This window comes from Anneissia japonica, unplaced genomic scaffold (genome assembly GCF_011630105.1).
Source record: "Anneissia japonica isolate Jap-2015-1 unplaced genomic scaffold, ASM1163010v1 scaffold1801_len212617_cov180, whole genome shotgun sequence".
In the NCBI taxonomy this organism is placed as follows: Eukaryota; Metazoa; Echinodermata; class Crinoidea; order Comatulida; family Comatulidae; genus Anneissia; species Anneissia japonica.
In genome coordinates, this window is record NW_022753486.1 from 93,418 (window position 1) to 111,243 (window position 17,826).

At 35.1% G+C, this 17,826-nt stretch overlaps 1 protein-coding gene across 2 annotated transcripts in view; it reads left to right on the forward strand.

Annotated features, from left to right (window-relative positions):
- Window positions 1–17,826, forward strand: part of LOC117122902 (pituitary tumor-transforming gene 1 protein-interacting protein-like) — a 79,527-nt gene that overhangs the window by 25,661 nt on the left and 36,040 nt on the right. For both annotated transcript variants that reach the window (XR_004447765.1, XM_033268675.1), the window contains exon 4: window positions 9,690–9,801. Coding sequence is in view for 1 of the 2 variants with exons in the window: in XM_033268675.1 (XP_033124566.1) it covers window positions 9,690–9,801 (112 nt within the window). In the remaining variant the exon portion in view is untranslated. The remainder of the gene's footprint in view (window positions 1–9,689; window positions 9,802–17,826) is intronic.

Sequence of the window (17,826 nt, forward strand, 5' to 3'; positions counted from 1 at the left end):
TAGAATCAAGCAAGGAGCATGTTTTGCATGATGAACCACAAAGATGACTACCCAAATTACGGTTGTCGCAAGAGTTAGTTTGCCTCTTGAATTTAGATCGTACTAAGGGAGCGTCGCCAAATTATCCTACAGCGGTAAAGGAGATTTTCCTGCGGTAGCAAGGCTAACTGCGGTAATGAGCTATAGCAAGATTTACTCAATGGAGCGTGTCTTGACTACCGCGAGCTACCGCGAGCATGGAGTATTAATTATCCAATGCCCAAGGCAAGGTTTTTCCAATTACTCTGTACAGCTCAGTCAGCTGGGAAAGTTACCGCGAAATACCGCGGTAGCTCGGAAATACTAGCCTAGGCCAGAAATGAAATAAATTTGAAAGAACTTTGATTAAAAGAAGCTAAAGAATAAATAATCAAAAATTAAGGAGATGCAATAGGCCTAGATAAGAAATAGTAAAGTGAAAATACTTACATATAACGCAAACGGCCTCCTACACAGTAATACAAACAGTAGATCTAGACCTACCTAGTGTGTAGGCTTACTACAGCCTAAGCTAGTGCAACAAACTTTTAATGTGATGATGTGCAAACCTGGCCTACTAGATATTATTACTAATAATACTGCCTAGGCCTAGTACACAAACTTGAATAATTATACTGTTACTTTTTCATGAACGGAAGAAAACTGTTTGAAATAGGCATATACGTCAGTATACCACCAGTTAGCGTTACTGCAAATTGCCTAGTAACAGTGAATTCAGTGAGAAACGTTCCCACACAAGTAGGTTCCCACGATCGGGAGAAACATGGGAAAAGCAGACACCCCGGGTCAGCCACATCTTTAAACGCCGCCAACAACTCTGGAATGTCAGTAGACGTGCTAGTGTCTGATCTGATTCTTTGAACGCCGCCTTCAGGAATGTATACGCGCGGCTGCTTCGCAAGGAGGAGCCGACTGCCTTGTTCAGCATACAAACATATGTGCCATGGTTTCAGTGGTAGGAGTTGTTCGGCTTTATTTTAGCGAGATGTTGCTTTTTTTGAACCTTCGCTTCTTACGTTTCATTTTAATTCAGGCATTGATCATCATAATAAATAATTAACTGTGTTGTTGCTATAGCCTTTATATTTGCTTTCTTTTGTTTGTTTTTGCGATTTTGTCTTTTTTTTACGATGCTTGACTATCATAGGCCTAATATTCTTTGTATTTTTTTAGTATGATTCAGTGTTTTAAGTTTTTTACATTTGTTATATTACAAGTAATTTGAATATAATTTTACCGTGTTCTTTTTTTTTCTTACAGATTCAGAAGTGAAAATCAAGTACATATTATTTGTATTTATCAATTTATGAATTATTCATAATAAAGGCCTATGAATTTCGATTATGAGTTAATTTGTTTAATCAAAGATACTTTTATATCAGAATATTAAAATATATTATTTGTAATTCCATTTAAACTATAATATTTTAGAATTCATGTATTTTTTTTTATATAAATATGATCATCCGATTGATGATATACTATTGGCTGTAGGAACAAACGTATATCTTAACAATTTTACTATGTTTGGATGAGGGGTAACTAAACAGAAAGCATCATTTTTGCTTCTCGGAATACCGTTGCTCTTAGCTTTTCATCACTGAGGCCCTCAACATTTTTTAAACACCGGCTACATTATCATTTCGATAGCGATATAAGTGCACACGTCCGAAAGTTCCAATGCTAGTGTTTAAATTAAATAAATGGTGATAATCGATGTGCGGAATTTGATTAGAAGAGCTTGGTTTTATTTTGGCCAAGTCCGATTGGATGGCTTTGCATCGCATCTCCAGTTCTTTCTCTAGTCTAATTTTCAAAGATTGTGCTCTTTTTTCTTCCCTCATTCTTTCCACCCGTTCCTCATATAACGCTGTTTTAATGTCATCCTTCAGTACGGTTTCCTTTATAAGAACAGTTCCTTGTCCGATTCTCCCTTTCCCTTATTGGTAACACAACTTTCATCTATGGTCATCACGACAGCCTCGCGAACGTAGTAATAGAATGTATCCGTCTTTACTTTCCTCGAACCCGGTTTCATTCTTCGAAAAAAGCCTGCCTGAATAGACGCCCGCGTTTTTGGTCTGTAGTTATGTGTGGGTAATTTTTTAAATAAAAACGCTTTTTTCCAGGTACAAATTTCTTTAAAACAACTGCATGCATAATAGTATCAGAGGCATTCATTTTTAACTCGTCAATGTAAAATAAAGTTATAACTAAAGAGAGGGTTGGCTATCTGAACTGATGTAGTACTGTACTTCGATTGCACTATCATCGGCTTTATGTATGTTATAACGGCTTGGAATCATCAAAAAGACCGCAATTAACTGATGATCCGTGAAATCGGCTTGTGTTCCTTCCTTCTTTTTTTTTTTTTTAAACAGACCCGGATTTTTGATAGGCCAGGGTGGGGAGGCAACCCTAGTACAGAAGAGTGAATTGTACATATTATTTCGAATGAGTAAACCGGTTGTTTACAATGGTCTATTTGAAATGCGCAGCACATTATTCGAATGGGTAGCACACTATTTGAAATGGGTAGCACATTGTTTCAAATGGCTAGCACACTATTTGAAATGGGTAGCACATTGTTTAAACGATTTGAAATGGGTAGCCATGATTTAAAATAGGGTAGCACACTACTTGAATTGGGTAGCACAATGTTTCAAATGGGTAGCAAACGATTTGAAATGCAGGGCACATGATTTCAAATAGGTAGCAAACTATTTGAAATGGATAGCACATGATTTCAAATAGGTAGCACACTATTTGAAATGGGTAGCACATGATTCCAAATGCGTTAAAAAGCATATATAATGCACAGTACATTAATTCAAATAGGCTGCACACTTTCAAATGGGTAGCACATTGTTTCAAATGGTTAACTCGCGATTTAGGTAGCACACTATAATGCGTACCACTTTTAGTACTTTTAAGTGGTTAGCACATGTGTTTAATTTGGTATTACCTAAATCGTTCAATGGAATGTTGATACCGGGAAACCTCTTTAAAATCTCCGAAAAAGTACACCAAAGATAGTCCTCATAGCGACTGTGAAAGATGCCGAAAAATATAATTATGTCGATCGAATATGGGCTGCCGATACTGCACATAAAATTTTCAATAAATTTATAATTAAACACCGTACATTTTAATGGCCCATTTCAGGCTTCTTTTATATTCATAAGCCCGACAAAATGACTCTTTCTAATCCTATTCTATAGTTGCGCTATAATTTAATTTCCCACAAACTAGATTCCCATGGTACTCTCTGAGGTGAAGCAGCACAAGGTTTGTATTTTCTTGCTTGTTTTATGTCCATTTTTATTCATATTCAGATGTTTATAAAATACACAGTAAAATGCAGTTAATATATAATTTTAAATACATGCTAATAGCCATTAAACGGTGGTCTTCGGGCGGGCTTCCTTATAAAGCTACTAGAAAAATTCACTACAGTACTTCGAGGCCTTCTGTACTAGTTGCCTAGTAACTAACCATAAAATCGGAAAGAAACTTTCCCACAACCAAGTTTCCCATGGTGCTCATGAGGGTGAGAAGGCATATTCTTTGTACGCCGCCTTCAGGAATGTCCGCGTTACACTGCAAAGACAGAAGTAGGTCAGACGCTGTAAAGGTGTTCAAGTGCGTTCACCTACTTCATGTCACCATTAGCTTCGAGTCATCAATCTGATGATCATATTTTTTTTTTAAATACATGAATTGTAAAATACCGTACTATAGTTTAAATGGAATGTAAAAATAATATATTTTAATATTCTGATATAAAAGTATATTTGATTAAACAAATTAAATCATAATCGTAACAACATTCCTCGGCGGCCTTTATTATGAATAATTGAGAAATTGATAAATACAAATATGTACTTGACTTTTTACTTCTGAATCTGTAAGAAGAAAAAGAACACGGTAAATATTCAAATTACTTAAATTAATAACAATTGTAAAAAACTTCAAACACTGAATCATACAAAGAATATTGGGTCTATGATAGTCAAGCATCGTAAAAACAAAAATACAAAATAAATTAATTAATACCCAGTCCGAAACACACGCACCAAACAAACTTTAAAAATACACAACCCTTTAAAAATTACTTTCCAAACATAAAGCACTTGTGCGTATATCGGCATTACTTAGAGGCAGTTTATCGCGACCGAAATGCAGAACAATTCGGCGCGACCGAAATGATCCCTTCTCTTTGGTGCTCGAGAAAAATCTTATTTCTTCACCGGAATATAGTTTTAGATAGCCAATAAATTGTAGGGTACAAACACATCGCCACTTCTCCAAAGCTCCGCAAGCGTTTTTCGTTGTGTTCATGCACAAGGAAATCGCGGGCATGTGTTGTCGTAAACAAGAGGTTAACTTTTGATATGTCGATATCATGTCATGAGCACACTTCAGTAATTATTTAATCACAATCTGTTTATCTGGACTGTTAATCTAAAGAACTAGGTTGATAGGTTGATGTCCTTGGTTCTAAGGTTACACTCTACAGTTGGCCCTAAGGCAGTTTCTATCTACCGCGGTAGACTTGTATGCAATGTGATATGCAAATTTTCTGCATACACAGCCTTGTGTCTACCGCGGTGCGGTAGATTAAGGCTTACCGCGGTAGGATAATTTGGCGACGCTCCCTAATATATCACGAAGGTTAGGTGGTCTGCGATAGGCTATGAACGGTGTATCCGGAAAAACAGACCTAAGACGTTCTGTGGTCTGTAGAATGGGCATATGCTTCTGAATTATAGCCCTTAGTGGTGGTAACCTAGGGTGATAGGTAGTGACCAGTGGCAATTTGGTTGATTGTTGACGTGGTTTGTACGTCAGTGTTTGAGCACGAGGTATGTCCTTTGCTTTTTTTTATAGCATTTTCAATGGGTCCTCAATGATAATTTCTATTCCGGAGATGTCCGGATAGTTCTGTTCGATTCTTAAAATCTAAATCCGAAGAAAAAATGCGTCTCATGCGCAATGCTTGGCTGTACGGAATGTTTTTTGTACAGTGCGGGGGGTGACAGCTGCTATGGAGCAGTTACATATGCTTATCCGTGGGTTTACGGAAGAGATCAGTTTTAAGTGCACCATATATGTATATGTATATGTATATATATATATATGTATATGTATGTATATGTATATGTATATATATATATGTATATGTATTTATATGTATATATACTGTATATATGTATATGTACATATATGTATATATATGTATCTATATTATATATATATATATATATATATCTATATTACATATATATATATATTATATTAATATGTATGCTAAAAAGCAAAAATAATGGAAAATGACAGCAATTTTAAACTGTAATATCTCAAACATGTGTACAATATTTAGTTAACTGTTGTTGTCATTGTTATGAGTGAATTTCCAATTGATTGCTGCATTTTATTAACAAACTTACAATATTCGTGACAATTTTAGGAAAAAATGGTGGCCATTTTGAAACTGCTGGCAACCCCCCTTGCGTATGAAAAAAAAAATGTTGCACATACTTTTTTGATTTATCAATGTCTACTCTACATCATATCCAATTTTTAAAAAATATAGCAAAAAAAAAATGCAACCTCTGATATTGCTACATTTCGGACTGGACTATTATGATAATAAATATTCTGAAACAGATAACCTAACAGTGAATAACTTGAACCCAAAGGACAGCTAAAGCATCGCCATTGAATTTTTAAAGATTTTTTTCCCCAAAGTATTGACTTTTATACAGGGCCTATGCCCGGCCCTGCAGCAGTTTACTGATGCATTAGCTGTTTCGATCCTCTATTGTGTTAAGGAGGTACTTTTGGTTGGCATCGCCTGCATACGAAACATGCTATACGTTATGAAAGCATGCATTGTGCACTCATCAGCTTGGGAACCAATAGTGTATACCTCAACAAATTAACAATCAATTCAACAAATTCAACATGTTAAGTGAACAATGATTGATGATGAAGTGTTGAAATGATATCAGTATCAAATTTAAAATTGTTAGTGCGGTAGAAAAGATTGATATAACAATGTTAGTTTAAATATTTTGTCAACAATGGAGATGAAATAAAAATGTATACGGTACATCTCAGCCCATGTTGCTAGACTTGTTGATCATTGGGGACCAACGAGGGTGGGAGACGCAAGTCTTAGAATTGCCACGTCCACCTACCTCAGTCTGCCACCGTTAGAGCTCAACTTGCAAACTTGTATGTCCCCCACCCTTGATTCCGGGGCTGAATATCTACTTCTTTTGATATCAGCAAGGGCTGATCCAGAGATTCTGGAAAAGGGCCATTGATTACAGGGTTGAATATCAGAGATAACACACGAATACCAACAGAAAACACTCAGACCTCTCACAAATATTTGGATGATACCAGATGTCTTTGTTCAATGTTTACCAGATTTCCCCAATATTTCCCCCACCACCAATGTTTTTGCTATTATAATGATGGTATGCCCTAGTATTGTTCATGTTATACGGAGGTGTCTAAAAAAAGTGTAAAAAACTAATTATTGACGTCTGCTTTTCTTCAAATAAAATTAATGTGTATGTTTCATTTCATTTATTTTTCTCAACAAATACAAAAATATATAAGTACAATTTAAAAGGACGGCAGGACAACAGAGGAGAGGAAACCAAAAAGCGAACTAAATCTACTATCAAGTGGTTCCCATCATGAAAGGAACGAATTAATAAAATTTGTATTTAAACATTTAAAGGTATAAATTAGCAAAACACCAGGAATAAAAATAAATATATAAATAGAAAAAAGAAATCAGATCAAGTGAATATCAGATCAGATATAATGAATCAGGAAAGATAAACTCTTATGGGTGGTGATTCCCCGAGAGAGGGACCGATGTACCAGACGAGAGAAAAGTCCATAAGATTAATATTTAATCGAATGATAAATACAGTATGTCGAAAATACCTTTTTTTCTCCCCAACGAAATGTGATTTTTCTCTCTGCACTAAAGCACTAAATATACCGTATAGCATGCCACCATCCAGGGATGCCATTCAAGTGATCGACCTCATCTGAGAACACCAGTCTGGGATATTGCCCTAATCAAAGATGCCGTACCGGTATACGTTCCGACTCGCGCGCATGTAAAGTTAAGAATGTAGGGAAGTAGTTCAGTGCGCTAGATGGGAATTTGTCATGGGAAATTTTCTCATTGTTGTTCCGCTACTACAGATGACATAGTATTTCCAAAATGTGGCCAGCGGAGGTTTCTACAAGAAGTGCAAAAGAATCTTTTGGCGTTAAAATTATGTTATAATGAATCAGAGAAGATGGGCCTATTCAGAGGTAAACAATAAGTGCTGGAACGTAGCCTATGAACCGATATTTAATATAAGTTTGTCTTGCATTAACATTTAATTGATTCGTCAACGATTTCTATGAATGTTTATTGAACTCTTAAATGCAAAATTAAGCCTAGATATTGGTAGGCAGGCCTATAGGTTACAACTTGGCGTTTTTGAACTTGGGCGCTATTCTTATGAACTTCTCATTTACGAATTTTCTCAATTGCAAACTGCTTTCAGCCCAAGGTGTACGTAAATAGGGAGGTCGACTGTACAATCATTTTGCTTGGCCTGGAAGAGTCACAGTAAGGTTTTCAATGTGATTGGTCATGTGTGAGGTCCTCTATGTGCAATTTTGTGTGTTTTTCATTATCGATCATATCATCCTAACCAATTGTTATTTCTAAATCATATTCAGTGGGAATAAACTTCAGGTCAAGGTTCAATGTCATGTATCTTAATTTTTCATGCATGCGAATGTGTGCATCAAAATCACTTTTTGACTAAATTAGAGCACGTTTCAGGCCATTTTGCGCGCATTTCAAATTTTTCGTATTTTCCGATGCGCGCACAAATTTTTACGAGCGCAGCATGCACAGAAGCTAGAAATTATGTTTTTTTTTTTAAACATATGAGGCACGTTGTGGCAAAATGGCTAAGTTGTAGCAAAAATTGAAATTCAAGTTATCGGTATTTTCAGATACCTGAGTATGTGATCTTTAAAATGAGGGGGTCATTCATTGAAATTGGACATTTTTATTCCTCAGTTATTGGAAAGTGAAAGTACCACACTCTTATTGTCAAGATAAACATGATTTTGAGTATTAAATTGCCTTTCAAAGTTATTTGTGCATTCATTAATTAACAGAATGAACTATCAAAATAATGTTAAATAAACAATTTGTTGACCACTTCCAGAACTAATACTTTGGGACATGATTAAATAAGACATCAAACTGTTGATCTAGAGTGAAAAACAAATTTGGATTTTTAGGCAGTTTTTTGAGTTCCCATATTTTATAGCTCATTTACTCAATACTGGTCTGTGCGACAACCATTTCGCCACGACTTGCCTCATATTTTGGGTTCCTTCCACTGTATACACATATTTCCATTCTTTTTCAGTCATCTTTAATAGGGCCAATAGCAATGCCGTATTCGCGCATCAAGCATACGAATTCTTGCATCCATTTGTGTCGACGTACAGTGTAAATACGCCAAAATCATGCCTATTTTTAATCAGTTATAGCTCCTTAAGATGAACAGTGACCCTCCTTCCACCCCCCCCCCCCCCCACCAATTTTTATTACATATTCTGAAAGAACATGAGTTGATGATTTTATAGATCATTTATAGCTGAGCGGACATTGTGATGTCATCATATTGCCATCTGAATTTTTATCTATGACGTCATTTTTTAAAATACTCATACTTTCATATTAAAGTGTGTACTACTTTTTCATTTTGTTGATGTCATCATGGTCAAATGAATGTTTTTTCTGACCTCATCTTTCTGCCTTCAAATCTTTGTCAAATTTTGTGATTGATTATAAATCCCTCACGAACAGGTGTTTTCAATGAGAGTTGACACATGTATCACACATATCAGGAGTCAACTTTTTGTGCCATTTCTGTGCGCACGCACATCATGACGTGCTTGTACACGTGCGCCAAACTTTTAAAATGCTCAAAATTACTTTTTTCAACTAGATTATAGCATGTTTTATGCCACTTTGAGCATTTAAAATTTGTCAATCCCTGCTGCCCGCTTCCTGAGTGTCAAAGTTTAAATGTGCGGTGGATCACCTGACTCTTTCGAGTTCAAATCTAGTTTGTGTTCTTATTTTTACCCGCTCCTAAATTATAATTGTGTTAAATAGAATGGATTTTTGTACTTTGATGATATATCTCGTCGCTCACATCACGAACTAACACAATTAAATTCAATTGTGTTAGTTCGTGAAATCAAAAAAGCGCGTCAAAATACGTGCTGTTGTCGTTAAGGACTTTTTGTGTGGTAAAGAATACAGAATTTGCTTGACAACCAATACGCGCTAGTTTTGACGCGCTACTGTGATTTCACGAACTAACACAATCTACTTTGATTGTGTTAGTTCATGATGTGAGCGACGATCTATTCTAAAGCTAATAACACAGTTTTTTCTTAGTAATTACACTGAGCTAATTAATTAATTTTTCTTTATTAAATATATACATAACATAAGTAGATAGAATTTAAGCAAGATGGGTTTATTTTAATACCGGGAGTTTTACATTTTTTGTTTTTCTTATTTCTTCTAGTAAATTTCCAAGCGTTATTGATCAGTATGGGTGTGATAGCAGGAATTCTCATCATTGCAGTTACTTACTGTGTCTGCAGGTGCTGCTGTTGTAAGAATAACAGCAGGGCAAAGTGAGTATTCATCCCATTTGTATTAAAGATATAATTAAGTTGTTATAGAGGATATTTTTCCACTGAAAATGAAACAAAGTGTTTTGTTGTTACTTTATATCTAATTTCCAAAAATTTATTCCATATTCCAAAGTCAGTTGTCTCCAAATTCAAATGCTTACCAGCGGTCACCATTGACAAAAACACACTTTGAAATTATGGAAGTTTGAATAATTTTTAATTAGTTTATAATGACCATACAGTATATCTACATTGTGGCATAACTAGGTTGTGAGGGGCCCTGGTTCAAGAGTCAGTTAGGGCCCTTGACGCTTGCTAATTGACAAACCATGTCAAAGATGTGTACCACCATGGTTAGTTTTGGAGCAAGAGTCCTTCCGATTTATATAATATTTTGACCACAAATCTTTGGATTATTTTTAATTTTTAATTTTTAGATGTTCTCAGCTGGTCATCTTTGGAGAGCCGGCTACTGACTGAACTGACCATAATAATAAACATTTCTGCTTCTTATGAGAAAAAGAAAAAGTACATTCGATTAATATTGAATTGATGTTTTTTTTATCAGATTAACCAATGAACAATATCAACAATTATATTGTATATTAGTTTTAAATAAAATGAAATGGATCACACCTGATATCATTAGATTATGTATTGTAACTGTGATCATGTTTACACTTATCTGGCAAACACATTTTAATTATCTTACATTTAGAAACAAATGCACAAGTAAAACCTGAAAATTCAAATCAGATTATACTTTATCAGTTGAAAACAAATGTAAACACGATCCCAAACGTTTGTAGGATGAAAAGAAACAAAAATTCAAACAATATCCTTCCAAATCTTAATTGCAGTAAATTTTAGGGATTAATTTTAAAGTAATATAGGAAATTTAAAATAAAAAAAGAAGACATACCGGAATTTTACGACAATTGTATCTGTCGATATTGAAGATGGCATGTTTATCAGTTTATAATTTTGATAAGGCTTTAGAAAGAAGACTTACTGCATCACACTATATCGCAAAATCTCTATGTTGCATTATAAATAAATCGTTAATGAATGATATTGTTACAAACGATGGAAATTCTCAATAACTACCAGACTACCCCATGCAAAGGTACAGTAAGCCCTAACAATTATAGACCAATCTCAGTGGTATGCCAAAATTGTTGAAAAGTAAGTCCAAGATCAAATTATTACATATCTCAATAAATGTCTATGTACCAATATGCTTTTAGGAAGTACCACTCAATTATATGCGTTCACCGTTTACTTGTTAGGGAGCATTGTTAGGGAAGCCTTAATCTACCGCACCGCGGTAGACACAAGGCTGTATATGCAGAAAATTTGCATATCACATTGCATACAAGTCTACCGCGGTAGATAGAAACAGCCTTAGGGCCAACTGTAGAGTGTAACCTTAGAACCAAGGACATCAACCTATCAACCTAGTTCTTTAGTAAACAGATTGTGATTAAATAATTACTGAAGTGTGCTCATGACATGATATCGACATATCAAAAGTTAACCTCTTGTTAACGACAACACACGCCCGCGATTTCCTTGTGCATGAACACAACGAAAAACGCTTGCTGAGCTTTGGAGAAGTGGCGATGTATTTGTACACTACAATTTATTGGCTATCATAGGATTGGCTTTATAGGCTATCTAAAACTATATTCCAGTGAAGAAATAAGACTTTACTCGAGCACCAAAGAGAAGGGATCATTTCGGTCGCGCCTTCTTTTTGGTCGCGCCGTATTATTCTGCATTTCAATCGCGATAAACTGCCTCTAAGTAATGCCGATATACGCACTAGTGCTTTATGTTTGGAAAGCAATTTTTAAAGGGTTGTGTATTTTTAAAGTTTGTTTGGTGCTTGTGTTTCGGACTGGGTATTAATTAATTTATTTTGTATTTTTGTTTTTACGATGCTTGACTATCATAGGCCCAATATTTTTTGTATTTTTTTTTTAGTATGATTCAGTGTTTGAAGTTTTTTACAATTGTTATTAATTACAAGTAATTTGAATATAATTTACCGTGTTCTTTTTCTTCTTACAGATTCAGAAGTAAAAAGTCAAGTACATATTTGTATTTATCAATTTCTGAATTATTCATAATAAAGGCCGAGGAATGTTGTTACGATTATGATTTAATTTGTTTAATCTTGAAATATACTTTTATATCAGAATATTAAAATATATTATTTTTACATTCCATTTAAACTATAGTATTTTACAATTCATGTATTTTTTTTACAAATACTCGAAGTTAATGGTGACATGAAGTAGGTGAACACTTGAACACCTTCACAGCGTCTGACCTCCTTCTGTCTTTGCAGTGTAACACGGATATTCCTGAAGGCAGCGTACAAAGAATATGCCTTCTCACCCTCATGAGCACCATGGGAACCTTGGTTGTGGGAAAGTTTCTTTCCGATTTTATTGTTAGTTACTAGGCAACTAGTACAGGAGGCCTCGAAGTAACTGTAGTGAAATTTTCTAGTAGCTTTATAAGGAAGCCCGCCCGAAGACCACCGTTTAATGGCTATTAGCATTTTTTTAAAATTATATATTAAAACTGCATTTTACTGTGTATTTTATAAACATCTAAATATGAATAAAAATGGACATAAAACAAGCAAGAAAATACAAACCTTGTGCTGCTTCACCTCAAAGAGTACCATGGGAATCTAATTTGTGGGAAATTAAATTATAGCGCAACTATAGAATATGACTAGAAAGAGTCATTTTGTCGGGCTTATGAATATAAAAGAAGCCTGAAATGGGCCATTAAAATGTACGGTGTTTAATTATAAATTAATTGAAAATTTTATGTGCAGTATCGGCAGCCATATTCGATCTACATAATTATATTTTTCGACATCTTTTGCAGTCGCTATGAGGCCTATCTTTGGTGTACTTTTTCGATGATTTTAAAGAGGTTGCCCGGTATCAACATTCCATTGAACGATCTAGGTAATACCAAATTAAACACATGTGCTAACCACTTAAAAGTACTAAAAGTGGTACGCATTATAGTGTGCTACCTAAATCGCATGTTACCCATTTGAAAGTGTGCAGCCCATTTGAATTAATGTACTGCGCATTATGGATGCTTTTTAACGCATTTGGAATCATGTGCTACCCATTTCAAGTAGTGTGCTACCCTATTTTAAATCATGGCTACCCATTTCAAATCGTTTGTTAACCATTTGAAACAGTGTGCTACCCATTTCAAATAGTGTGCTAGCCATTTGAAACAATGTACTACCCATTTCAAATAGTGTGCTACCCATTCGAATAATGTGCTGCCCATTTCAAATAGACCAAATTGTAAACAACCGGTTTACTCATTCGAAATAATATGTACAATTCACTCTTCTGTACTAGGGTTGCCTCCCCACCCCGGCCTATCAAATGACAACATTAATCCGGGTCTGTTTTAAAAAAAGAAGGAACGCAGGCCGATTTCACGGATCATCAGTTAATTGCGGTCTTTTTGATGATTCCAAGCCGTTATAACATACATAAAGCCGATGACATTGCAATCGAAGTACAGTACTACACCAGTTCAGATAGCCAACCCTCTCTTTAGTTATAACTTTATTTTACATTGACGAGTTAAAAATGAATGCCTCTGATGCTATTATACATGCAGTTATTTTAAAGAAATTTGTACCTGGAAAAAGCGTTTTTATTTAAAAGATTACCCACACATAACTACAGACCAAAAACGCGGGCGTCTATTCAGGTAGGCTTTTGCTGGAATAGGCCACCTCGTTCGAAGAATGAAACCGGGTTCGAGGAAAGTAAAGACGGATACATTCTATTCGCGAGGCTGTTGTGATGACCATAGATGAAAGTTGTGTTACCAATAAGGGAAAGGGAGAATCGGACAAGGAACCTGTTCTTATAAAGGAAACCGTACTGAAGGATGACATTAAAACAGCGTTATATGAGGAACGGGTGAAAAATGAATGAGGGAAGAAAAAAGAGCACAATCTTTGAAAATTAGACTAGAGCAAGAACTGGAGATGCGATGCAAAGCCATCCAAGACTTGGCCAAAATAAAACCAAGCTCTTCTAATCACATTCCGCACATCGATTATCACCATTTATTTAATTTAAACACTAGGATTGGGAGTGGAACTTTCGGGCGTGTGCACATATATCGCTATCGAAATGATAATGTAGCCGTGAAGGTGTTTAAAAAATGTTGAGGGCCTCAGTGATGAAAAGCTAAGAGCAACAGTATTCCGAGAAGCAAAAATGATGCTTTCTGTTACCCCTCATCCAAACATAGTAAAATTGTTAGGATATACGTTTGTTCCTACAGCCAATAGTATATCATCAATCTGATGATCATATTTATAAAAAAAATACATGAATTGTAAAATATTATAGTTTAAATGGAATTACAAATAATATATTTTAATATTCTGATATAAAAGTATGTTTGATTAAACAAATTAACTCATAATCGTAACAAAATTCCTAGGCCTTTATTATGAATAATTCATAAATAGATAAATACAAATAATATGTACTTGATTTTCACTTCTGAATCTGTAAGAAAAAAAAAAGAACACAGTAAAATTATATTCAAATTACTTGTAATATAACAAATGTAAAAAACACTGAATCATACTAAAAAAATACAAAGAATATTAGGCCTATGATAGTCAAGCATCGTAAAAAAAAGAGAAAATAAATAAAATTAATACCCATGTTTACGTTGATGTTAGCCTGGGTTCCAGGCCCTAATTTTAGGTTACTCACTCTTTATTGCACTTAGTGCGCGCCATACCTAATTTAATTGGCGTCCCATACTCGATTTCTTTTTTTTCGAATTAGGTCCTGGGCAAACGATTCATGCGTGCAATTTCCCACATCAAATTTGATGTGGGATATCGTATGCATGACTGATTTTGTAAATCACGTGATTGGCTAATTTCATGCATATTTAATCAATCTTGGTAAATTTTCAAAATTGAAGATGCGGATGTCTCGACTAGAACAAGCTAACCAGCTCCCTTTTGGCTACCTATACTTGAATAAAAACAGTTAGTATATAGTTCGGGCCTGCTGAGAACGACATGGACTGATAACCGTAGGCTATACTTAGGAAACTTGCTCACCGCTAGCTGCTACATAGATTTAGGCCTTTAGAGTTGAATATTGTTAAAAAGGTAGGCCTCTGTAAGTTACAACTTAAAAATATGCCAAGCCTCTACTAGAGTCTAGGCTAGGCCTACTACTCAGACGAGGCCTGAGCCATCCTCCTTCAAAGTTAAAGTTTTGTTGTATTTGTATAGTATGCCGTCTAGGCTTAATTGTTTTTGCCATTGCCAAAATTAGTCTTACTAGGGTCTATTCTAAATATTTTAGGCCCATTTTATTAGGGAGGACTATTTAAATTTAGTCATGCCTAACTAGTCGACGCGAGCGGCGAGTGACTCAGTTTCGTGGCTCCAAAAATATGAACATTGGTGATTGGTTGAAATTGTTTATTTCGGTCCGCCCATTTATCCAAATACGGAATATAAGATTACGTCATTCTTTTGGCATCCTGGTGCCTGATTTAAGTGTTTTACAAGTCGCTTATTCCGTCTATCTCTAAATTAACTTTCTCGTTGGTGGCGCTGTCCAGAATGAGAAAAATAATTTTAAAAAATAAGAGACTTGTGGCAAGTCTACGTTGATGTTTGCAGTGAATAAGCCCACAACATACCCATTCATTCAGAATGAGTGTGAACGTCTTTGAAAATAATACACAAAAGAAAGCAAACATAAAGGCTATAGCAACAACAAAGTTAATTATTTATTATGATGATCAATGACTGAATTAAAATGAAAAGTAAGAAGTGAACGTTAAAAAAAAGAACCATCTCGCTAAAATAAAGCCGAACAACTACCACTGAAAACCATGGCACATGTTTGTATGCTGAACAAGGCAGTCGGCTCCTCCTTGCGAAGCAGCAGCGCGTATACATTCCTGAAGGCGGCGTTCAAAGAATCAGATCAGGCACTAGCGTCTACATTCCTGAGTTGTTGGCGGCGTTTAAAGATGTGACTGACCTTGTGTCTGCTTTCCCCATGTTTCTCCCGATCGTGGGAATCTACTTGTGTGGGAACGTTTCTCACTGAATTCACTGTTACTAGGCAATTTGCAGTAATGCCAACTGGTGGTCTACTGAGTATGCCTATTTCAAACAGTTTTCTTCCGTTCATGAAAAAGTAACAGTATAATTATTCAAGTTTGTGTACTAGGCCTAGGCAGTATTATTAGTAATAATANAGTAGGCCAGGTTTGCACATCATCACATTAAAAGTTTGTTGCACTAGCTTAGGCTGTAGTAGGCTTACACACTAGGTAGGTCTAGGCCTACTGTTTGTATTACTGTGTAGGAGGCCGTTGGTGTTATGTAAGTATTTTCCCTTTACTATTTCTTATCTAGGCCTATTGCATCTCCTTAATTTTTGATTATTTATTCTTTATAGCTTCTTTTAATCAAAGTTCTTTCAAATTTATTTCATTTCTGGCCTAGGCTACGAGCTACCGTGGTATTTCGCGGTAACTTTCCCAGCTGACTGAGCTGCATAGAGTAATTGGAAAAACCTTGCCTTGGGCATTGGATAATTAATACTCCATGCTTGCGGTAGTCAAGACACGCTCCATTGAGTAAATCTTGCTATAGCTGATTACCGCAGTTAGCCTTGCTACCGCAGGAAAATCTCCTTTACCGCGGTAGGATAATTTGGCGACGCTCCCTTATAAATGCTGGGGTGGAGAGGGCCACCATTCGCTTAGGGTACAATATAGAATTCACAACTTTCATTCATTATTATGAATTAATTTTAATACTATATCCTGTCATTTGTTATTGAGCTATTCTGTAAAATTTAAAACCGAAATAGCCGTACCCTTTGTACCGCGCCCAGTGATAACGACTCGACGTTACCATGGAAAAGCATAGAATAAACTAATATCAGTCTCTGAATTTTTGTGTGCAATTAAATCTTTTATTTATTATTTTCTTTACTTTTCAATTATATTTTATATTTGTTATATATATATATTTGAAAATGGATTTGGTACGATACAAATAAATTAAATACAATAAAGACAAGGAAGTGACAAACAGAAATTAAAAATCAAACAAGAACAGCTTATTCAGTAGTAACATAAATTAAAGTTAATTAGCGTAAACAGTTTATTACATGAACATAGGCCTAATTAGTGATCAAGATCTACTGTGTGTGTGTACAACAGTTGCTAATTGTATATGCTTTTATGATAATCTGATCTAAACACTAATATTTTTATTTAGTCGTTTTTTTTTTTTTGTTTTTTTTTTTCATTTTGGAAGCTGAACAACAATAATTTAGGCCAAAAAATGGCTACCGTATCCGAAAACGCCATTCCTCTAAACCCAGGCCCAATGTCTGTTTTCAAAATGACCTACAGAGAATGAATGAAAATAAATGAGGAAAAAATAATGCCACCCTAGCTTAGCTTACTGCACTAAATTCTGATATTCATCGTATATGTTGAGTATTTATTGGCGGTCACAACTGTACTTTATTATGCAATATTTATTATTACTACAAATAGTAGGCCTATTGTACACTTATTTTTGATATAGGCCTACCATAATATATTTTAAATGCAAGGTTATTCCCAACTATTATATCGGAACAAATTATAGACAATAAATCAATGGATAGAAAAAGCAATTTAAAGAATGAAATAATGATAATATGTTAAGAGATCGTAATTCAGTAAATATCCCATAGCCCCATACTCATTGAGTACAGAGAGTCAAGCGTCTAACTTTTACTTTGATAGAACATAGAGTAAGTCAAAACCACAGGCCCTAATCTTCCAGCCGGTGATGCAGTACACTGCAAGGAAGACGTTCCAAGTCCACTTGATACGCCGTGGCGTATCAACAATTGAAAACTACTTTTATACATTACCAGTGCGTTTTATAAATGAAATTAAAATCCC